At 40.6% G+C, this 16641-nt stretch overlaps 1 protein-coding gene across 13 annotated transcripts in view; it reads left to right on the plus strand.

The window, feature by feature from the left end:
- The window catches only part of LTBP1 (latent transforming growth factor beta binding protein 1), a 196793-nt gene that overhangs the window by 134597 nt on the left and 45555 nt on the right, over nucleotides 1–16641 (plus strand). For 7 of the 13 annotated variants that reach the window (XM_081188004.1, XM_081188010.1, XM_081188012.1 and 4 more), the window contains 5 exons: nucleotides 4162–4260; nucleotides 8025–8150; nucleotides 9656–9781; nucleotides 11439–11558; nucleotides 14124–14243. In XM_081188004.1, coding sequence (XP_081044130.1) covers nucleotides 4162–4260; nucleotides 8025–8150; nucleotides 9656–9781; nucleotides 11439–11558; nucleotides 14124–14243 — 591 coding nt within the window. The remainder of the gene's footprint in view (nucleotides 1–4161; nucleotides 4261–8024; nucleotides 8151–9655; nucleotides 9782–11438; nucleotides 11559–14123; nucleotides 14244–16641) is intronic. The other 6 variants (XM_081188009.1, XM_081188011.1, XM_081188014.1 and 3 more) reach the window with 1 other exon arrangement.

Consider the following 16641-nt stretch of genomic DNA (forward strand, 5'->3'; position numbering starts at 1 on the left):
ATGAGAATCCTTGCAAAAATGGCATGGAATAATTCCTTATGGTGTCTATATTCCTTTCCTTTTTAGAATTTTATTTCTAATTTAATGTTCTGCATTTTAAAAAGAAGGGCTTAATCTAGCAAAATTTTATTATCTTTACATGAATAATCCTTTTAAAGTCCACTAGACAAGACTCTTTGGTGAAGAAAATTAGACCTAGTGCAGATGTAACACTCAGGAGCAGTTACTCATGCATTCCATCTCATTCCATTCTTCCTTTGTGAATTCCTTTCCCTTACCCAGCTAACATTTTTTTAAGGTGCAGCTATAGCTCAATGATTTGCATGCACAACATTCCAGGTTCAATCCCTGGCATGCCCATGTAGAGATAGAAAAGACCCCTACCTAAATACTGAGCTGGATGGGCCATGGCCTCACTCAGTATAAGGCAGCTTCCAATTTTCCTGGCACTTTAGTCTGCATTGATAATATCCATGGCTAGCTATTAAACCAGGCTTAGAAACAGGGTTGCAAGTTTCACTTCACTTACAGAATTGCCAGGTTGACTTGTTGGTTAAAAGGTAGTTTGCAAAGTCTGGTTACAGCTAACCATGGTTTATTAACCATATTTAAGGCCAGTGCTGCCATAATTCTGCTGTACTACTGCAGGAATTTCAAGTGGACACCCATGGCTGTGGGCATCGGACAAGCCAGGCAGGGAGATGGAAATTCAGAATCTTAAAGCCTAGTCCTCATTCTGGTTTTCCTTCCAGCAACAGTGACCTCAGTTTCCCTCCCAATATGTATTTTGGGTCAGATAATGCTGCTGTATTAATGTCAGGTCAGTTAACAGTAAAACGGCAATGATTTATGTCTTGATTGTGGATGCTGATTTGGCTTACGTTACTGGACGTGGAAGGATGAGCCTGGAAGTAGCTGACCTCTCTCAGCTGTTCCATTCTGTTTTCTTAGTCTAACACCAATACAGGATTGAGGGTTTGGTCATGTTGGTTGTTGTCTTTTGCTGTACTCCCTAAGGATTCCGTCTCATACTCCCACAATCCCTGGATTATTTCAAATTTGTGTTGGACAATCAGGACAGATTAGGAATTCTGTTCTTAGCATCCTTCTGCTCAACTATCTTCCTGTGGGAGCTGAAAACAATAATCTTAGTGGACCTCAGCATCAATGCAAAGGTTTGGTTTTTATGTTTTCAATGTGGCATAAAGATTGTGATTTCTCCTTGTTCAGGTCAGATCATTTCCTGATGAGGTTTAGGCTTGCAATGGCTTTTTTTCTCTTCATGATCAGTGGATATGTTAGAACGGTGATGAAATCTGAAAGATCCCCCCCCCCCCCGAGTCCCTGGCAAGTTTCCTTTTGACATGACCAGTGCCCCGTCAAACCCTAGTCACTCTGTAGGGGTTACATAAAGTATAATAGTTCACAGAGCATCAATAGTTCCCCCACACTCTTGCCTGTTGAGCAGATCCTGTTTTGCTCCTTGGTTTACCAGCTCCATTTACTAGTTAGGGAAATGGCTTAGAAGAAAGTGGCAGGAAACAGTATGAAGCTTAAGTGTGAGAGCCAGTGTGATTAAGAGTGGTTAAGAGTCTGGTAATCTGGAGAACCAGGTTCACGTCTCCACTCCTCCACATGCAGCTGCTGGGTGACCTTGGGCTAGTCACACTTCTCTGAAGTCTCTCAGCCCCACTCACCTCACAGAGTGTTTGTTGTGGGGGAGGAAGGGAAAGGAGAGTGTTAGCCGCTTTGAGACTCCTTAGGGTAGTGATAAAGCGGGATATCAAATCCAGACTCTTCTTCTTCTTCTTAATACAGGCAACAATCTGTCTTCAAGCCTACTCTGGATGGTGAAGGCAGCAAAGAAACAATACAGCTAACTCACAACTTACACACATTTAACTTGTGTACATTCAGCTTTACACACTTGGGGGGAGGGGAATTAAAAAGGGTGTAGGCTTTAGCAATCCCACGTACCAAAATGTATTTTGACTATAAATGATTTTTGCCATGCATAGTCTAAATGCGACAATAAATGCCTCCTTGATGAAATGGAATGTTCTGGAATGACATCACTCTCTACTGAGTTACAAAAAAGATGGCTGTTCCTACAGACCTATGGAACAGCCACATGTTTTTCTGTACAGTGTTCATGCTAGTAACAGAACATTATCATATCCCATGACTTTCAGGTGGTATTTGTAAGACAGTTTTCACTGCATAAGGCAGCCACTCCCACTTTCAAACTGTTGCTAATGGTGGTTACCAGTTTAAAGAAAGGAATAAAGTGGGACCACCACATCAGAGTTGTTTGAGTCAGAATTCTGGACTATGTTCCAACCCACTCATTAGTCTGGGAGATGAGGCCACTTTGGATTTGGTCTCAGCCAGTTCCTCCCTCAACACTGCTCATTCTTACTTGCTTTAATTTGGATGCCACTGATTTTGCCTTCAAGCAATGAATGTGCACAGGGAACCTTGTTGCCCAGCTTTGCTGGGTGAATATTAGTTGTTACTAAGGCTATGTAAAAGGTGCTTAGTGGGGTGTGGCTGACTGTCTCCTTGTTTCTTGACTCCCTTGGCTTATAACATATAGCAGGTGAGGGTTCATCAGCTGGGTCCAAGAACATGCTTTCTTATGAGAGAGAAGGGTTGTGAGACCCATCCATTTCCCCTTCCTGGTCAATATGCTTGAGTTGGTGGTTGCTGTACAAATCCAGTTCTGGATGCATTTCAGCTTGGTGCCAGCCCCTGGTGCGACCACACTGCTTGCCTAAAGGGGGTACCTAAAGGGGCGCCCTTTTCTCAAATAGGAATTGAAATAATCATTAGAGTATCTTCTTAGGTCTTTCCATCTGCTGAACTCAGGTGGATTGCAACCAATGGAAGGAATGTTTCTGCTGTTTTTGGAATGCAGTCCCTGGGAAGGCTCACTAGTGGCTTTTCCTAAACCTTTCCAATGCTAGGCAAAGACCTTTCTCTTATTCCAGGCCTTGTTAAACATTAGCTGAACTTGATTCTACCTAGCTCCAGGGATGCTTCTGTGCTTTAATACTTTTATTATTTTTTTGGGCTGTGTGTTTTTGTTGTGTTACGTTGTTTTGGTGCGCTTTCATTTATTTAATTTTTTTATTAGCTGGCATGAGAGTATTCTACTGAAAGGAGATATATTATGTATATATCCAAGGAAGGGAGGGGGTAATTTGCTCTGGCAAAGGGGAGGAGGAGCATGCAATCCCATGCCACGCTCCTGATCTCCTTACAATGGTTACATCTGCACTGTTATCTCTTCCATCATTATGCCTGAGGCAGGCTGAAGAAGGGAAATGACTGCAAAACTGTTCACTGTGTGCAACTCAGTGTGATAAAGTACTCTCTACTTAGCTAGTGAGCAATGAACCCATGAAACCCACAAATCTTTGGATTGCTAATGAGTCTACTGAACTCAATGGAGGTTGTACAGCAGCTGTGCTTGGTTAATTGTGCCCATGAATTTTTATGTGCAAAAATTTTATGGAGGGGCATATGTTGAAGTGTAAGAGAAATAGATTTAATTGAAATGGAGAATGGTTTGGAAGTCCTTTTCATCTTCCTGAATGTGGTAGACACTTAACTTAGGCACCAAAAAGTGAATTGAGGTGGGAACAAATTTTCCGAAAGTGGTCCCACAATCCCTCGTGTATTTCAAACATCTCATTCAGTGATGCTTAGACAGTGAAGTTTCGTCACTATACTTGCTTTATTAGTTTTACACAGTTCCAGATTTCTTTCACATGCACCAGAGTAACAAATAGGTCAGACTGTTAGTCAGTGTTCAAAATAAGAAATTGTTTTGAGTAATTTAGCAGATGTTCATGTGTTTGCTGCTTGGTAAGACTAAAGCATATAACAGTATTGAGCATCTCCTTATAACAACACATGCACTCTGGGCATGTTTTGTGGGGAGCAAAAGGCACTAGCAACTAAAGGAAGATGTGCCGTTTCTTCAAAATTCAGGATTTTAGAAGATACACAATGGGAGTCTGTAACATGCACCACCTAGAAACATATAAAGAGACCCTTACTACAGTTTTCCATTAATGATTAGTTCATTAAGCCGTGCACGTATTTTAAAACTTGCCTTCCTCATACGTAAATAATTTTCTCTTTTCTTTTGCACAGTAGTAGTTGAAAAGACCTCTCCTCCTGTGCCTGTAGAAGTTGGCCCAGATGTGTCTACTTCAAGTGCTAGTCAAGTAATAGCACCAACTCAAGTTACAGGTATGATGCATACTTTCCCCACAAAATAATGGCTGGAGGTAGAAATGGGTGCATACTCCCAAATAACTGAGGGCTATTAGAGCGTCAAACAGGAAGAATAGAGCAGCAGAACACAGGAAAATTCAGTGCCAAAAATGTTCAGTTTAAGAGGGTGGAATTGTATGTTATTTTCAGCAAGTCTGGTCATATGGACAGCATGCAGTTCGCAGTTGACTTACATTGTGTATATAAAATAGAGAAGTCTAAAGGATTCCACCCACCTGCTTCCTGCATTCCCTCAGTTGGAGTGTATTTGCAGGTTTGTATACCATGGTTCAACTACATTTTTTCTGTATTCATGTGGGGACAGTTTCTGGTCAGCTCCACATACAGGCACATTACATTTCAGGACGCATACTTTATGCAGATATGCCTCCCCAAAGCTCTTAAAATGCCTTTTTCTATAAGCGGTGCATTAACGCATATCCCCCTTAAAAGCATATGAAAAGACACAGACATGACATGGTGAGCGATCTTGTGAATTTACCCATATTCCAGAATAAAAACTTGAGAAAATCGCATTGATTTCTAAAGGTGACTAATGAAAATAATAATTTGGGGATCGTTTCCAGAATCTGATCTAGAACTGGGTTGTGTGTGGAAGTCATTCTTTGAGAAACATACTCCCTCAGCTTTTGTACGGCCAGGGTCCCACCTTTCCAGGCTAGGTAGGAAAAGTCTAGCAGTGAGCAGGTTTCCAGGATTCACCTCCAAGAGATTGGCAGTTTTATTTAAAATTCCTTTCCTAATGATCCTGAGCATGGAATTTGCCTTTTCAATAGCTATTGCACCCTGAGTCAACATCTTCATTGACTCCAAGGTCTTGTTCCTGATCCTCCACCACCTGTTCAGGCCCCATGAGCATGTATGTGAAATTAAGATTCTTCCCCCGCCCCCAGTATGCATCATTTTACACTTGTTTACATTGAATTGCATTTGACTTTTTACTGCCATTTCACTAAGTTTGAAGAGGTTCTTTTGGAGTTCTTCAGAATTCTTTTTCTTTTGTTTCAACAACCCTGGACAACAGACTATCATTTTATTATTACCTTGGCCATCTTACTGCTCACTCCTAGGTCTAAGTTGTTTATGAACAAGTTAAAAAGCACAGTTTCCAATGCCAGTCCTTGGCACTTTCTACCTTCTTCCTTAGAGAACTGTCTCTTTATTCCTACCGCCTGCTTCCTGAAACTTAACCATTTCCTGATCCACAAGAGAACCACACCTCTTTTTCTATGATTGCTACATTTATTCAGGAATTCTGTCATAGTTCTGTGTTTAAACGTCACAAATGTTAAGTTTTCTACCCCCAGTGCGCACACTTGTTTCTAAGGAGTGGTATGCAATATAGCCATGTAGCATAGCATCTTATTAATGTCTCTCCTCCAAAGCATCTGTGAGGAAAATTTTGATCAACCCTTTCCAGCGGATCAAAGAATTTCAACAGTAGTGATGATATTTCTATATTCTCCAGGCTCTGGAACTTTCTTTAATACTCTGGCTTCAATTTATCTTTGCAAAGGGTTTTTCTTAGTTAAGTACTACCAGCTGTGTAGTTTGCTATAAACTTACTGATATATTCCAGCATACCCTGCAATTTCTAAATACAATGTTTATCTCTATGTCTCTGAATGTTCTATATTTGTTGAATCTTTGCAACATCCATCAGTATTCCATTTGAGGTCAAGTTTGCCTAATAAACAGTTGCTTTCTTTTTTAAAAAAGAAATGCATATGCTATTAATAGATTACATTGTTAGCTAGCACATTAAGCTATGTGCTTGCTGGGTGATCCTTTGGGCCAATTAACAGAATCCTTTTTAGGACAGATGAGATAAATGACAGGTGCTATTCTGTGTATCAGTAAAAGGGCTGTAGTACAGTGGTGCCCCGCAAGACGAATGCCTCGCAAGACGAAAAACCCGCTAGACGAAAGGGTTTTCCGCTTTTCGATGCGCTTCGCAAGACGAATTTCCCTATGGGCTTGCTTCGCAAGACGAAAACGTCTTGCGAGTCTTGCGATTTTTTTCGCTTCCCCCCCCTTTTTCTAAGCCGCTAATAGCCTTTTAGCCGCTAAGCCTTTAATAGCCGCTAAGCCGCTAATAGGGTTGCTTCGCAAGACGAAAAAACCGCTAGACGAAGAGACTCGCGGAACGGATTATTTTCGTCTTGCGAGGCACCACTCTAAAAGTTAATAATAATAATAATAATAATAATAATAATAATAATAATAATAATAATAAATTACTGCAGATCCCACTATTTCATATTCTGTGATAGTTGTCTGGGCAAATTGTATAATCAGTATTCATTTCAGTGCCATAACTTCTCTCAGCATCTAGGACTGTGCATTTAATATGAAGTATTGAATAGGTTCCAGAAGGCAATTTTTGGAGGCAGACATTGTACAGAAAATGTAAAGGATGGAACTTCCTATGCCCTTGGTTATCTACCTAAATGCTGTGGTGCATATTAAAAATGTTTCTACAGTGTGTGCATTATTAGCAAACATTGCATATCCTTTTGACTTAATTACCGGGCCTGGCATCGGGCAAATTAAGGGGTTCAGTCCCCAACCTCCACAGATCTCAGTGTCCCTTTTTACTGCTTTTGCTGTAGGGTTGAGAAGGATGGAGTTCTAAACCACAAAGTCAATGTGAATAAAATTGCTTGGTGTCCCAGAATCCACCATAGTGGCTGCATGGAAATAACTGCCAACTTCATCTTTAAGTTGTATTGAGTTGTATTGAGACACTTCTTGTGCTTCCACTTCCACTTCTTAATCACAAATCACATTGCAGCAGGGAAGTTTGACTTCCTAGCATCTAAAATATTGGTTGGTTGTGCAAGCAAAATGTTCTCAGGCTTTAGTAGACAAAGTCCCTGCTGGTGTCACTGGTTCTTTTCTTCCAAGGTGAGTCAGGGCTGACTCCCCTTAACTGAATGAGTTCTGCTTCAGCTTTCAGGAGTTGTGAAGTAACTATTGCCTAAAGAATAGCCTGTGGATGAAGTCAAGCTTGCCCCTGGAAGCAACTGGACCAGCACCATTAGGAACTTTTAATATAAAGGCTTAGGTTGATAAAACTCGGGGGAGAATGTGTGTGGCTTTTTAACATGGGGCAACACATCCAGAATGTCAACCCTTGAGCCCTGAAGGTTTGGCACGCTCCAGTCTTAACCCTGAGATGAGAAGGTGGAAGATGCTTACAATACGTGCATCAACATTTGACATAACTACCAGGGGTTTCTTTTTTTCTATAAAGATTAAAACCATACTTCAATTCACTTACAAATTCCTCATAACTATTCCAAAGAAGAAAACGGTGTACACAGCACATGTTGACCCATTCACTGAGGAGATCTTTGAGCTTGGATCTCTATCAAACTTTTCTTGCATGTTTACAGGCCAGTTCCTTTCACTTGATTTCCAGATGCATTAGGGTAGTATGTAAATGTAGGGAACGGAAAGGCAAGCTTTTGTAGGGTGTATGTCCGGCTGTTTATTTTAAGTATTGTTTCAACTCTGTACTGGCTTCTTGCTCCACAGCCACTGGGTTGGATAACAAGAGGCTGAAATAATAATTTTATTATTTGTACCCCACCCATCTGACTCAGTTGCCCCAGCCACTCTGAATGGTTTTTCTTCCTTTTTAAATTGAGAATAGTAGTGGACTTATGCAAATGTTTTAAATGGCCTGCTCCAGGTATGTTTTTCTTTCTATTTAGAAATCAACGAGTGCACAGTGAACCCAGATATTTGTGGAGCAGGACATTGTGTTAATTTGCCTGTGGGGTACACCTGTTTCTGCAATGATGGATACAAGCTTAATGATCAACAAACAAAATGTTCTGGTATGAGAAATTTTATTTGCCTTTGCTAAACTGATCAGTGAGTGAAGGATCTGAAGAAATGTAACCTGTAATTTGTATGAAACAACTATGGTAAATAAGAATGGCTTCTTCCCTTTTTGGCCCTCAATCTTGGTCAAAATACGTTTTTTAAAAGATCTCCCTTGTTCTCATAGAACTTTGCAGCTCTTTTGTACCAGGTATGAGGAAACGGGGCCCTTCAGAGGTTGTTGGACTACAACTGCCATCATCCCTGACTATTGGCCACACCGACTGGAGCTGATGGGAGTCCAGAAACATAGAATCATAGAACTGTAGAGTTGGAAAGGACCACAAGGGTCATTTAGTCCAACCCCCTGCGATGCAGGGATCTTAACTAAAGTATATGTGACAGGTGCCATCCAACCACTGCTTAAAAACCTCCAAGGAAGAAGAGTCGACAAGTGCACACTTCCTGAGAGAGACCATTCCACTTCCTGAGAGAGACCATTCCAGAAAGTTCTTCTTTCTGATAGTAATCTCCTTTCTTGTAACTTGAAGCTATTTATTTGGGTCCTAGCCTCTAGAGCAGGAGAAAATAAGCTCGCTTCCTCTTCTATGTGACAGCCCTTGAGATATTTGAAGATGGCTCTTCTCACTGTCAAAGCTAAACGTACCCAACTCCCTCAACTGTTCCTCATAAGGCTTGTTTTCCAGACCCTTGATCACCTTAGTCTCCTTCTTCTGCACTTGTCAATATCCTTATTAAATTGTGGCACCCCAAACTGGACACTGTACTCCAGATGTCATCTGACCAAGGCAGCATAGAGTGGTACTATTACTTGCCTTGATCAGGACACTATACTTCTGTTGATGCAGCCCAGAAGTCACATGGTCTCCATCCCTGAACTGTACACTACCTAAATGTATCTTGGCACACAACGTGTTCTAAATTATCCTGCATGCACAAAAGATGGCGCTTGTAAATTAAGAAAACTTAGGTGCTTCAAGGAGTCTTTATATTTTTCCTCCTCGTAGACTGTGCTTTGGAATACTAACAGGAGTGCATGAAATTTTATGATAGGTATTGCAAGGAACTGAATGTCTGCTAGGCTTCTTTATATTGCCCCATTTTAAAACTGTGTAAAGAGAAGGAGCGCCCTTCACTAGCCCTGGTTCTGAGAGGTTCCAGAATCTGCTGGCATATAGTATTTGACTCCCATATACATGAATGCATAAGTTCTCTCTGAAAGATCACTTATTACAAGTAAGTATAGTTCCTTCCTTCAAGGAAAAGTAATACTCTGAAAGTTGGTATAAAGTAATACTCTGAAACCTTAAGCCAATAAGTCTGCTTTTTGAATCAGAATTTTATACCAAATCTTTATTGTTCACCTCCGTGGAAACAAATCTGTCTGTACTAATAGAGTCTGTCTTTCATTTTAGTGTCTTGTGTATATTGGGCGAAGTGAAGTGATGGTCATGACAGAGTACTACTTTTTCAATCTTCGTTTTTATTTCTTTAACAGATATTAATGAATGTACTCAGGCTCCCCATCTCTGCTCCCTTGGGCGTTGTGAAAATACAGAAGGAAGCTTCCTATGCATTTGCCAGGCAGGGTTCATGGCCAGTGAACAAGGAACAGACTGTGTTGGTAACTACTGTGCTTTATGAAACAAGCTCTTAATACTTGGGGCTAATAGCTAAGAGTTGGAGTTTGAAATCCGTTAAGGTCATTGGAAAACTACTTACATTGATTTACACAAGCACTGGACTGGGTGCTTAATGCTTAGGTTGCTCTTTTTGTTCATAGAGTATTTCTTAATAATAATTGACCACCATTACAGAGGGCAAGTCATTACTCATTCTGTCTTCCTAAAATTATTTATTTGTGCAGTTATACTTCCTTGAAAATATAATGTTGCTGTAAGAGCTGAAGTCGTAAAATATGTTTAGAGGATAGGTTTTTTTCTCTCTCTCCCATGCATGAGAATAGATTTCACATAGTTCATTAGCAACCAAAACAGCTCTGTAATTAAAGTAAAAGGTAAAGGTACCCCTGCCCGTACGGGCCAGTCGTGTCCGACTCTAGGGTTGTACGCCTATCTCACTTAAGAGGCCGGGAGCCAGCGCTGTCCAGAGACACTTCCAGGTCACGTGGCCAGCGTGACGAAGCTGCTCTGGCGAGCCGGCACCAGCACAGCACACGGAAACGCCGTTTACCTTCCCGATACAAAGCGGTACCTATTTATCTACTTGCACTTAAGGGTGCTTTCGAACTGCTAGGTGGGCAGGAGCTGGGACCGAACGACAGGAGCTCACCCCGCCGTGGGGATTCGAACCGCCAACCATGCGATCAACCATTTCTAATTGACACTAAAGAAGGTTTATCAAATGTTAACATAGGACCATTCTAAACATTCGTGGTATTGTTTGTGTGATTTGCTGTGACTGTTCCTGGAGATACACTTACATGGAGAACTTTTATCAGGTTTGTATCCACAGATTAAATGGGTAGCAGTCTATGGCTGCTGTTCAGGAACTCAGTGTACAGGCCTACTGTAAGGCCTACTGCTTTTCAAACCATGGCAACCAGCCAACAGAGTTTAGTTTATATTATGGCTGGTGGTTGGGGATGATGGGCTTTGTAGTCCAGCAACATCTGGAGGCTGCCTTGTTGCCTGTCCTGCTGTAGACAGTACCGAGCTAGTAGTTTCACTTGGTACAAGGCGGCTTCCTATGTTCCATAGAGCATTCTTAGAGGTATTGTAGCAGGGAACCCAAATACAAAGTCTCTGCTGGAAGGTGGCTGGACAAATGGCCCTCTTACATGATCAGGGCATGACTGAAGGACAGCAGTAAATATTAGTAAGCAAATAAACTCATGGACTTCAGTCCTAGTAACACCTGCAGTTACTAAAGCAAGAATATTGACATTACAGGTTGTAGTTGTTGCAACTAAGATTTGTGAGCTCCCAGCTAATAGTCTATTTATGCAAGTAAGCACCCAGTCTTGTGAGTGATAAAATTAATAATTTACATGGCCCTAAGAATAAGAATTCTGGGCAGATTCAGCTAACCCAGTCCACTAACAGAAACTTGTGCAAGGATTCCACCCTTAGAATAGTGTGCAAGGGGAAGAGAAAGGAGATAATTGCAGCTGGCAACTAGGAATGCTTGCACTGATTGAACAATCATATTAGAATGATGTTGACTTTCATCCTCTGTAAATGTGTGTATTCTTAAAAAGAAAGGGAAGACTAGTGTATTTACAGTACATATTTAACTTTTGTATTCATTTTGGTTGCTAGATGTTGATGAATGTTCTGGATCCCACACCTGTGGGGAAGGACGCTGTATAAATACCATTGGTTCATACATATGTGCTTGTGACACTGGATTCCGTATGAACAGGAGAGGCCAGTGTGAAGGTAGGTTGTCACTCTGAAATGTTGGAATAATCATCCACAGACATTATTATTAGTTTCCTTAATTCCTTTAGAAAAGCCATCCGAGGAAGTTATGCCATAGAGAGCAATGTTTATGCATTTGAGATTAATAAACCAGATGAGGATAGTACTGGTTCCCATACTGTGTGCCACTGTTCCAAATGACCTGGCAAAATCAGCATGGACAGCAAACCAACACTGTTGCTAAACTTCAGCGATAGAAGGTTCCCTTCCTTAAAAATGGGAGCGGGGAGCATAAGAGCTTCAATTTTAAAATTGGAAATTATTAAAATTAAAGTTGGAAACCTCACTATCTACTTTATCTGTAAATTTGTTCTATTGAAATTCTTTATGAAAATTGCCATTGACAATGAAGTTCATCACTTCACTTGTTACAAAGGAATCCACTTGTGGTTTGGAATAAAATATTGGCAAAAATCCACCATTTTATAGAACAAAACGTCCCAGCACGTCGAACTTACAACGCATATGAAGTTAGGTTTTGGCCTGAATATCCCCTTGAGTTAAAAAATAAAAATCAACATAAATTCATTCATGAATTAAAATGATATCCAGTTACTCCTACTTAATCATCAGTGTCTTTGTACTCTGTTTTCATACCTGTCACCTTCAATCAGAATATGCCTTTTTTAAGCTAGCATATTCTTCTGCAGTCTCTCAGCTCAAGCTTTTGCTAGTATAAGAATTACTGGGTTTATGTTCATTTTTAAAAAAATTAAAAGATGGCTTTAGATATGGATTTCACAATTTGGTGCTCATAGGTGTCAAGGGTGTGAAAATTATGCATATTTTTCACAACAGAATTTGCAGCGAAAGAAAGAAAGAAGCAGAGTCCCGAATAAATGGGATCAAACAGGCCATGGCTTGATTGAAAGACAACATCAATAAAACAATTGATAATAATAATCCACCAATACCATCAGAGTGGAGCTGGTGGTTTCCTACAAGAATCTCGGGGAGAGGCTGGATTTGCCAGCTGTAATGTCCCCTTGGTACCACTGAAGTCAAGGCTATGCCTGATGGGTAACAATCCATTCTCCTTGTGAGAAGAGGCTGATGGGAAGTGGTCACCCATAGTAGACACCTTTACTTTTGCTGGGTTAGCCTACAATCCTGGGAAATAGCTCCACTCTCAAGAGCTGACCCAGCCTCCTTCCTACCTCCCTTTCACAACTATATGAGACCTTGGGCAAATGGAGCCTGAAGTGTCCTATCTCCCTCTTCCCTCAGTTAGCATTATTTGGAGTTTGTTCTACCTATTGCAAGCATAACAGGTCATGAGGCTGTAAGCCCAAAGTCTTCAGGCAGTGTCTAGTGCTCTAACTTTATGTTGTATGCAAATATATGCCATGTGTAATCAGTCCCTTGGTCCCAAATGATCTTCACATTAAGTGGAGATGAGGAAGAGAGAATGAAATTGTTGATTCTTCCTTTGCAAGTAGGAAATTTCTGATAAGTCAGATAAGGATATTCACCTGTCAAGATACAGCTATTTGATGCAGTGGAAGAAAAGGAAAGGAATGTTCCATATTTCCTTTATGTTCATTACTACAGCAAACTATGTGGATAGTTTAGATTACATTTCAAGAAGCTGTGTAAGATAGCTGCAGGGCACCATTCATAATTTTAGATTTGTATGTATTTTTATATAGCTTATTCCAGACACATGTTTTACTTTTCGCATTGATAATTTATTATACATCTATGTTTTCATTGGCTTTATTTAAAAAAATAAAATCTGTATACCAGGGATCTTTCAAAACCCCAAAATTGTCATATCCTTAACTCTGTGGTTGCTTATATAAATATTAAATTTGTTGTGATAAGGTGGTTTTAAATGTTTAGATTTTAGCTTCAAAACGAAACCCGTTTACCCAATGGAACATGTTTCCAAATAAATAAGCTTAGGATCTTTGCCTACATTATCAAGATTATTTAAAAATATGTCTAATCATTAGTTGAAATATATCAGGTGTTTATTTCCCGATTTTTTTACCTCTTGCCCTCCTTTCCAAGGAGTTCATAGCAGTGTTTTTAATTTTACAACAGCCCTGTAAGGTAGCTTTCCAAACTTTTCATGTTGGTGACACACTTTTTAGACAGGCATAATTTTGTGACACAGTAATTCAGTTTTGCCCGCAAACCAGAGGTTAAACTAGCCCCTTTCCAATGCCGGGAGGAGAACAGGGGGTGTTTGCGTGGCACACCTACACACTGCAGCCAACAAATTAATGTGTCACGACACACAGTTTGGAAAGCTCTTCTGTAATGTATGTTAAGCTAAGAGACAGGGACTTGCCTAAGAGCACCTAGTAAGCCTCATAGGTGAATGGAGATTTAACCTTAGGCATCATTTAACCAAGCACGGCATTCTAGCACATAAATGGTTCCGTTCAGATCTGCATCTTCAGGACAGTAGCACCCAATGCTCAAAATATACCATCCCAAATTCTATTATAGCATTAAGATTCCCTTGCGCTTTATGGATTATTAAAATCTTAAACTTCATTTGTTTTCTTTTTAAAGATATTGATGAATGCACAATTCCACACACTTGTTCAGATGCAGAGTGCATTAACAGTCCTGGTTCTTACCAATGTGCCCCTTGCAGAGATGGATTCAGAGGCTGGAACGGGAAATGCTATGGTAAATGCCTTGTTGAAAATGTTTTCTATTGCAAATATTGTTGCAGTTATTCCAGGTTTTCTCAGTGTCGTGTTCTTGGGCAAGGATGTTAACTTCCCTTGGCAACTATGATATGTAGACTTATTATTTGATAGATAAAGAATAATTAGAGTGACTGTGACTCACATCACAACTAGATTTCCCTGGAAGTATATGGCTGCTGCTAAAACCAGCAACCCAGTATCTCCTCCTCTCTCGTGATAATAAAATTACCTGTCACAACAAGACATTTTATTTATTTCTTAAATTTCTCTCCTGTCCTTCCTTCCAAAGGAGCCCAGAGCAGCAAATATCAAAGTGTTAAAACAATACAATTTAAAATGAAATGGAAAAAAATATTTAAAACCATCTAAAAACATTTGGAACATTTAAAGCAATTGCGTGCACTCACATTTGCTAATTTCAAGTTTGCCAGGAGCAGTACCTCTCAGGAATCAAATGCCTTGTTAAACAGGAATGTTTTTTACCCCAAAAGTCAGTTATGAGGGGAGAGAGATGCACCTCACCAGGGAGGGCATTCCACAAACAGAGAACCATCTTTGAGAAGGCCCTGTCATGGGTCAACATGTGATATGATGCTGCCACGCTCTGAGTTTCCCTGCTCAACTTCCTTGGTGTGCAGTTTCAGCAAACCAGGCATTCATCTTGCTTCATTTTACAGAAGAGAGGAGGTAACCTGGGGCTCTGAAAACATCTAGCTTTGGCATCATTCAAGAGTAAACTGAATGCAGAGAGTAATTCCTTTTTATGTGAGGAAAGCACATTCAAGCATTTCTACACTTCATATTTCACTTCAGGCTCTGCACAGCTCAACCTTAAGCTCATACACAGTGAAATATACATCAGAGTAAAAGAACAATGGTATTTTCTAAGGGCTTGGCCATGCTCTTTCAGTCCACTCACACAACTGAAAATGAGGTAGTTGTCAAAATTCACTTTATTTTAAATTGAAAAAATGTTTAGCTTTCTTTCATCTGTTTTGCCTACAATGTGTATCATTGAATAGGCCAGCCCATGCATTTCTGAAGTTAACTTTTCTGAAAAAAATCCAACTACAAGAAATTATATTTTCCTGTGTTGTCTGGAATCCTGGTGCATGGCTTTTCAGTGTCTAGGTTAGGAGGGGTTTTTTTGTCATTGCTTACATTGGCTCTGGCTCCTGGCATCTTATCCTGTGCTGTCTGCTTTCAATGTTCAAAGCAAAAGGGACACTTTAAAATGACAGGCAGAGCAGATAGGTCTGCCTTGATACAGTCTTATTGTGTTAATGCTTGCTGGCAAATTCTGGGGAGCTTACTCAGCATTTCCTATGACTTTAAGCAGACAGACTTCCATTATCTGTCTGCCCTCCCACATATCTACTTACTTTCCTCCTTTATAAACCTTTTCTTTTTCTTCCCCCCCCCTCTAAAAGCCTTCTTTTTGTAGATAAAAACTTAAATGTCTGGGATAGTAGATGGTCAAACCCCAGAAACTAGTTGGGTCTTGCACACATGGGAGTTTTATACCCAGTACAACTTTATGTTCTTCCTGCTAGTCTTCACTCTAATCTTGGAAACTCCCGTGGCTGATCTGCAGATTATGTCTGTGATGCAGAGGCTGCTTAGAATGGCCTCCATATGGTGTTTTCTCGGCGCCAGCCCCATAATGTGTACCACTGCTCTCCATGTGATTCTGATGCATTTCTTGGAGGGTTTTCTTGCAAGCCATGATTAGGTCTTAACAGGGATAGACATAATGGCTGCATTAGGATGATCAAATCTTAGTTTAACTAGCCAAGAAATGTGGAAGCCTCATGCACTTGCACACAGACACTTTGGTTCTCCCTTTGCACTGCTGAGGAAGCAAGCCAAGAAGTTGCTTCTTGTTACACCTGAGCTGGAAAACTATGGTTAAGGGCTTTCAAACAAGCTAGAATAGCCATGGTTTAATATTGGCTTCCATTATCCTGACTAGTTCGCACACCATGCTAAGCCAAACCGTGGCTTAGTGCAAATGCATGAGTGCCCCAGAGAGGAACAAACCTTGAGCCCAGGTACAGACAACACTCTAAGCTAGAGGTGTACAAACATGACTTGCATAACATGACCCCTCAACAGTTTTTGGGAGCCCTCAACAGTTGTTGAGCTTCTTCTGTAAGTTCGCTGAGCTGTTGAGCAGCTTTTCGACAAGCCCCCACTCTGGCTGATAGAACTAGTGCCGCAGTACACTGCATACTGGCACTCACCAAATACTCTTCCTAAGCTGGTAAGAGCAGGTAAGCAGCTTCCTCTCTGACATTTCCTTGCTACTGCCGCAGCACCAGCCCTCGCTTACTTAGCATATTAACTCATGTTTAAGACGACCCTCAATTTATCCC

This window comes from Podarcis bocagei, assembly GCF_964188305.1.
Source record: "Podarcis bocagei genome assembly, chromosome: 3".
Lineage (NCBI taxonomy): Eukaryota > Metazoa > Chordata > Lepidosauria > Squamata > Lacertidae > Podarcis > Podarcis bocagei.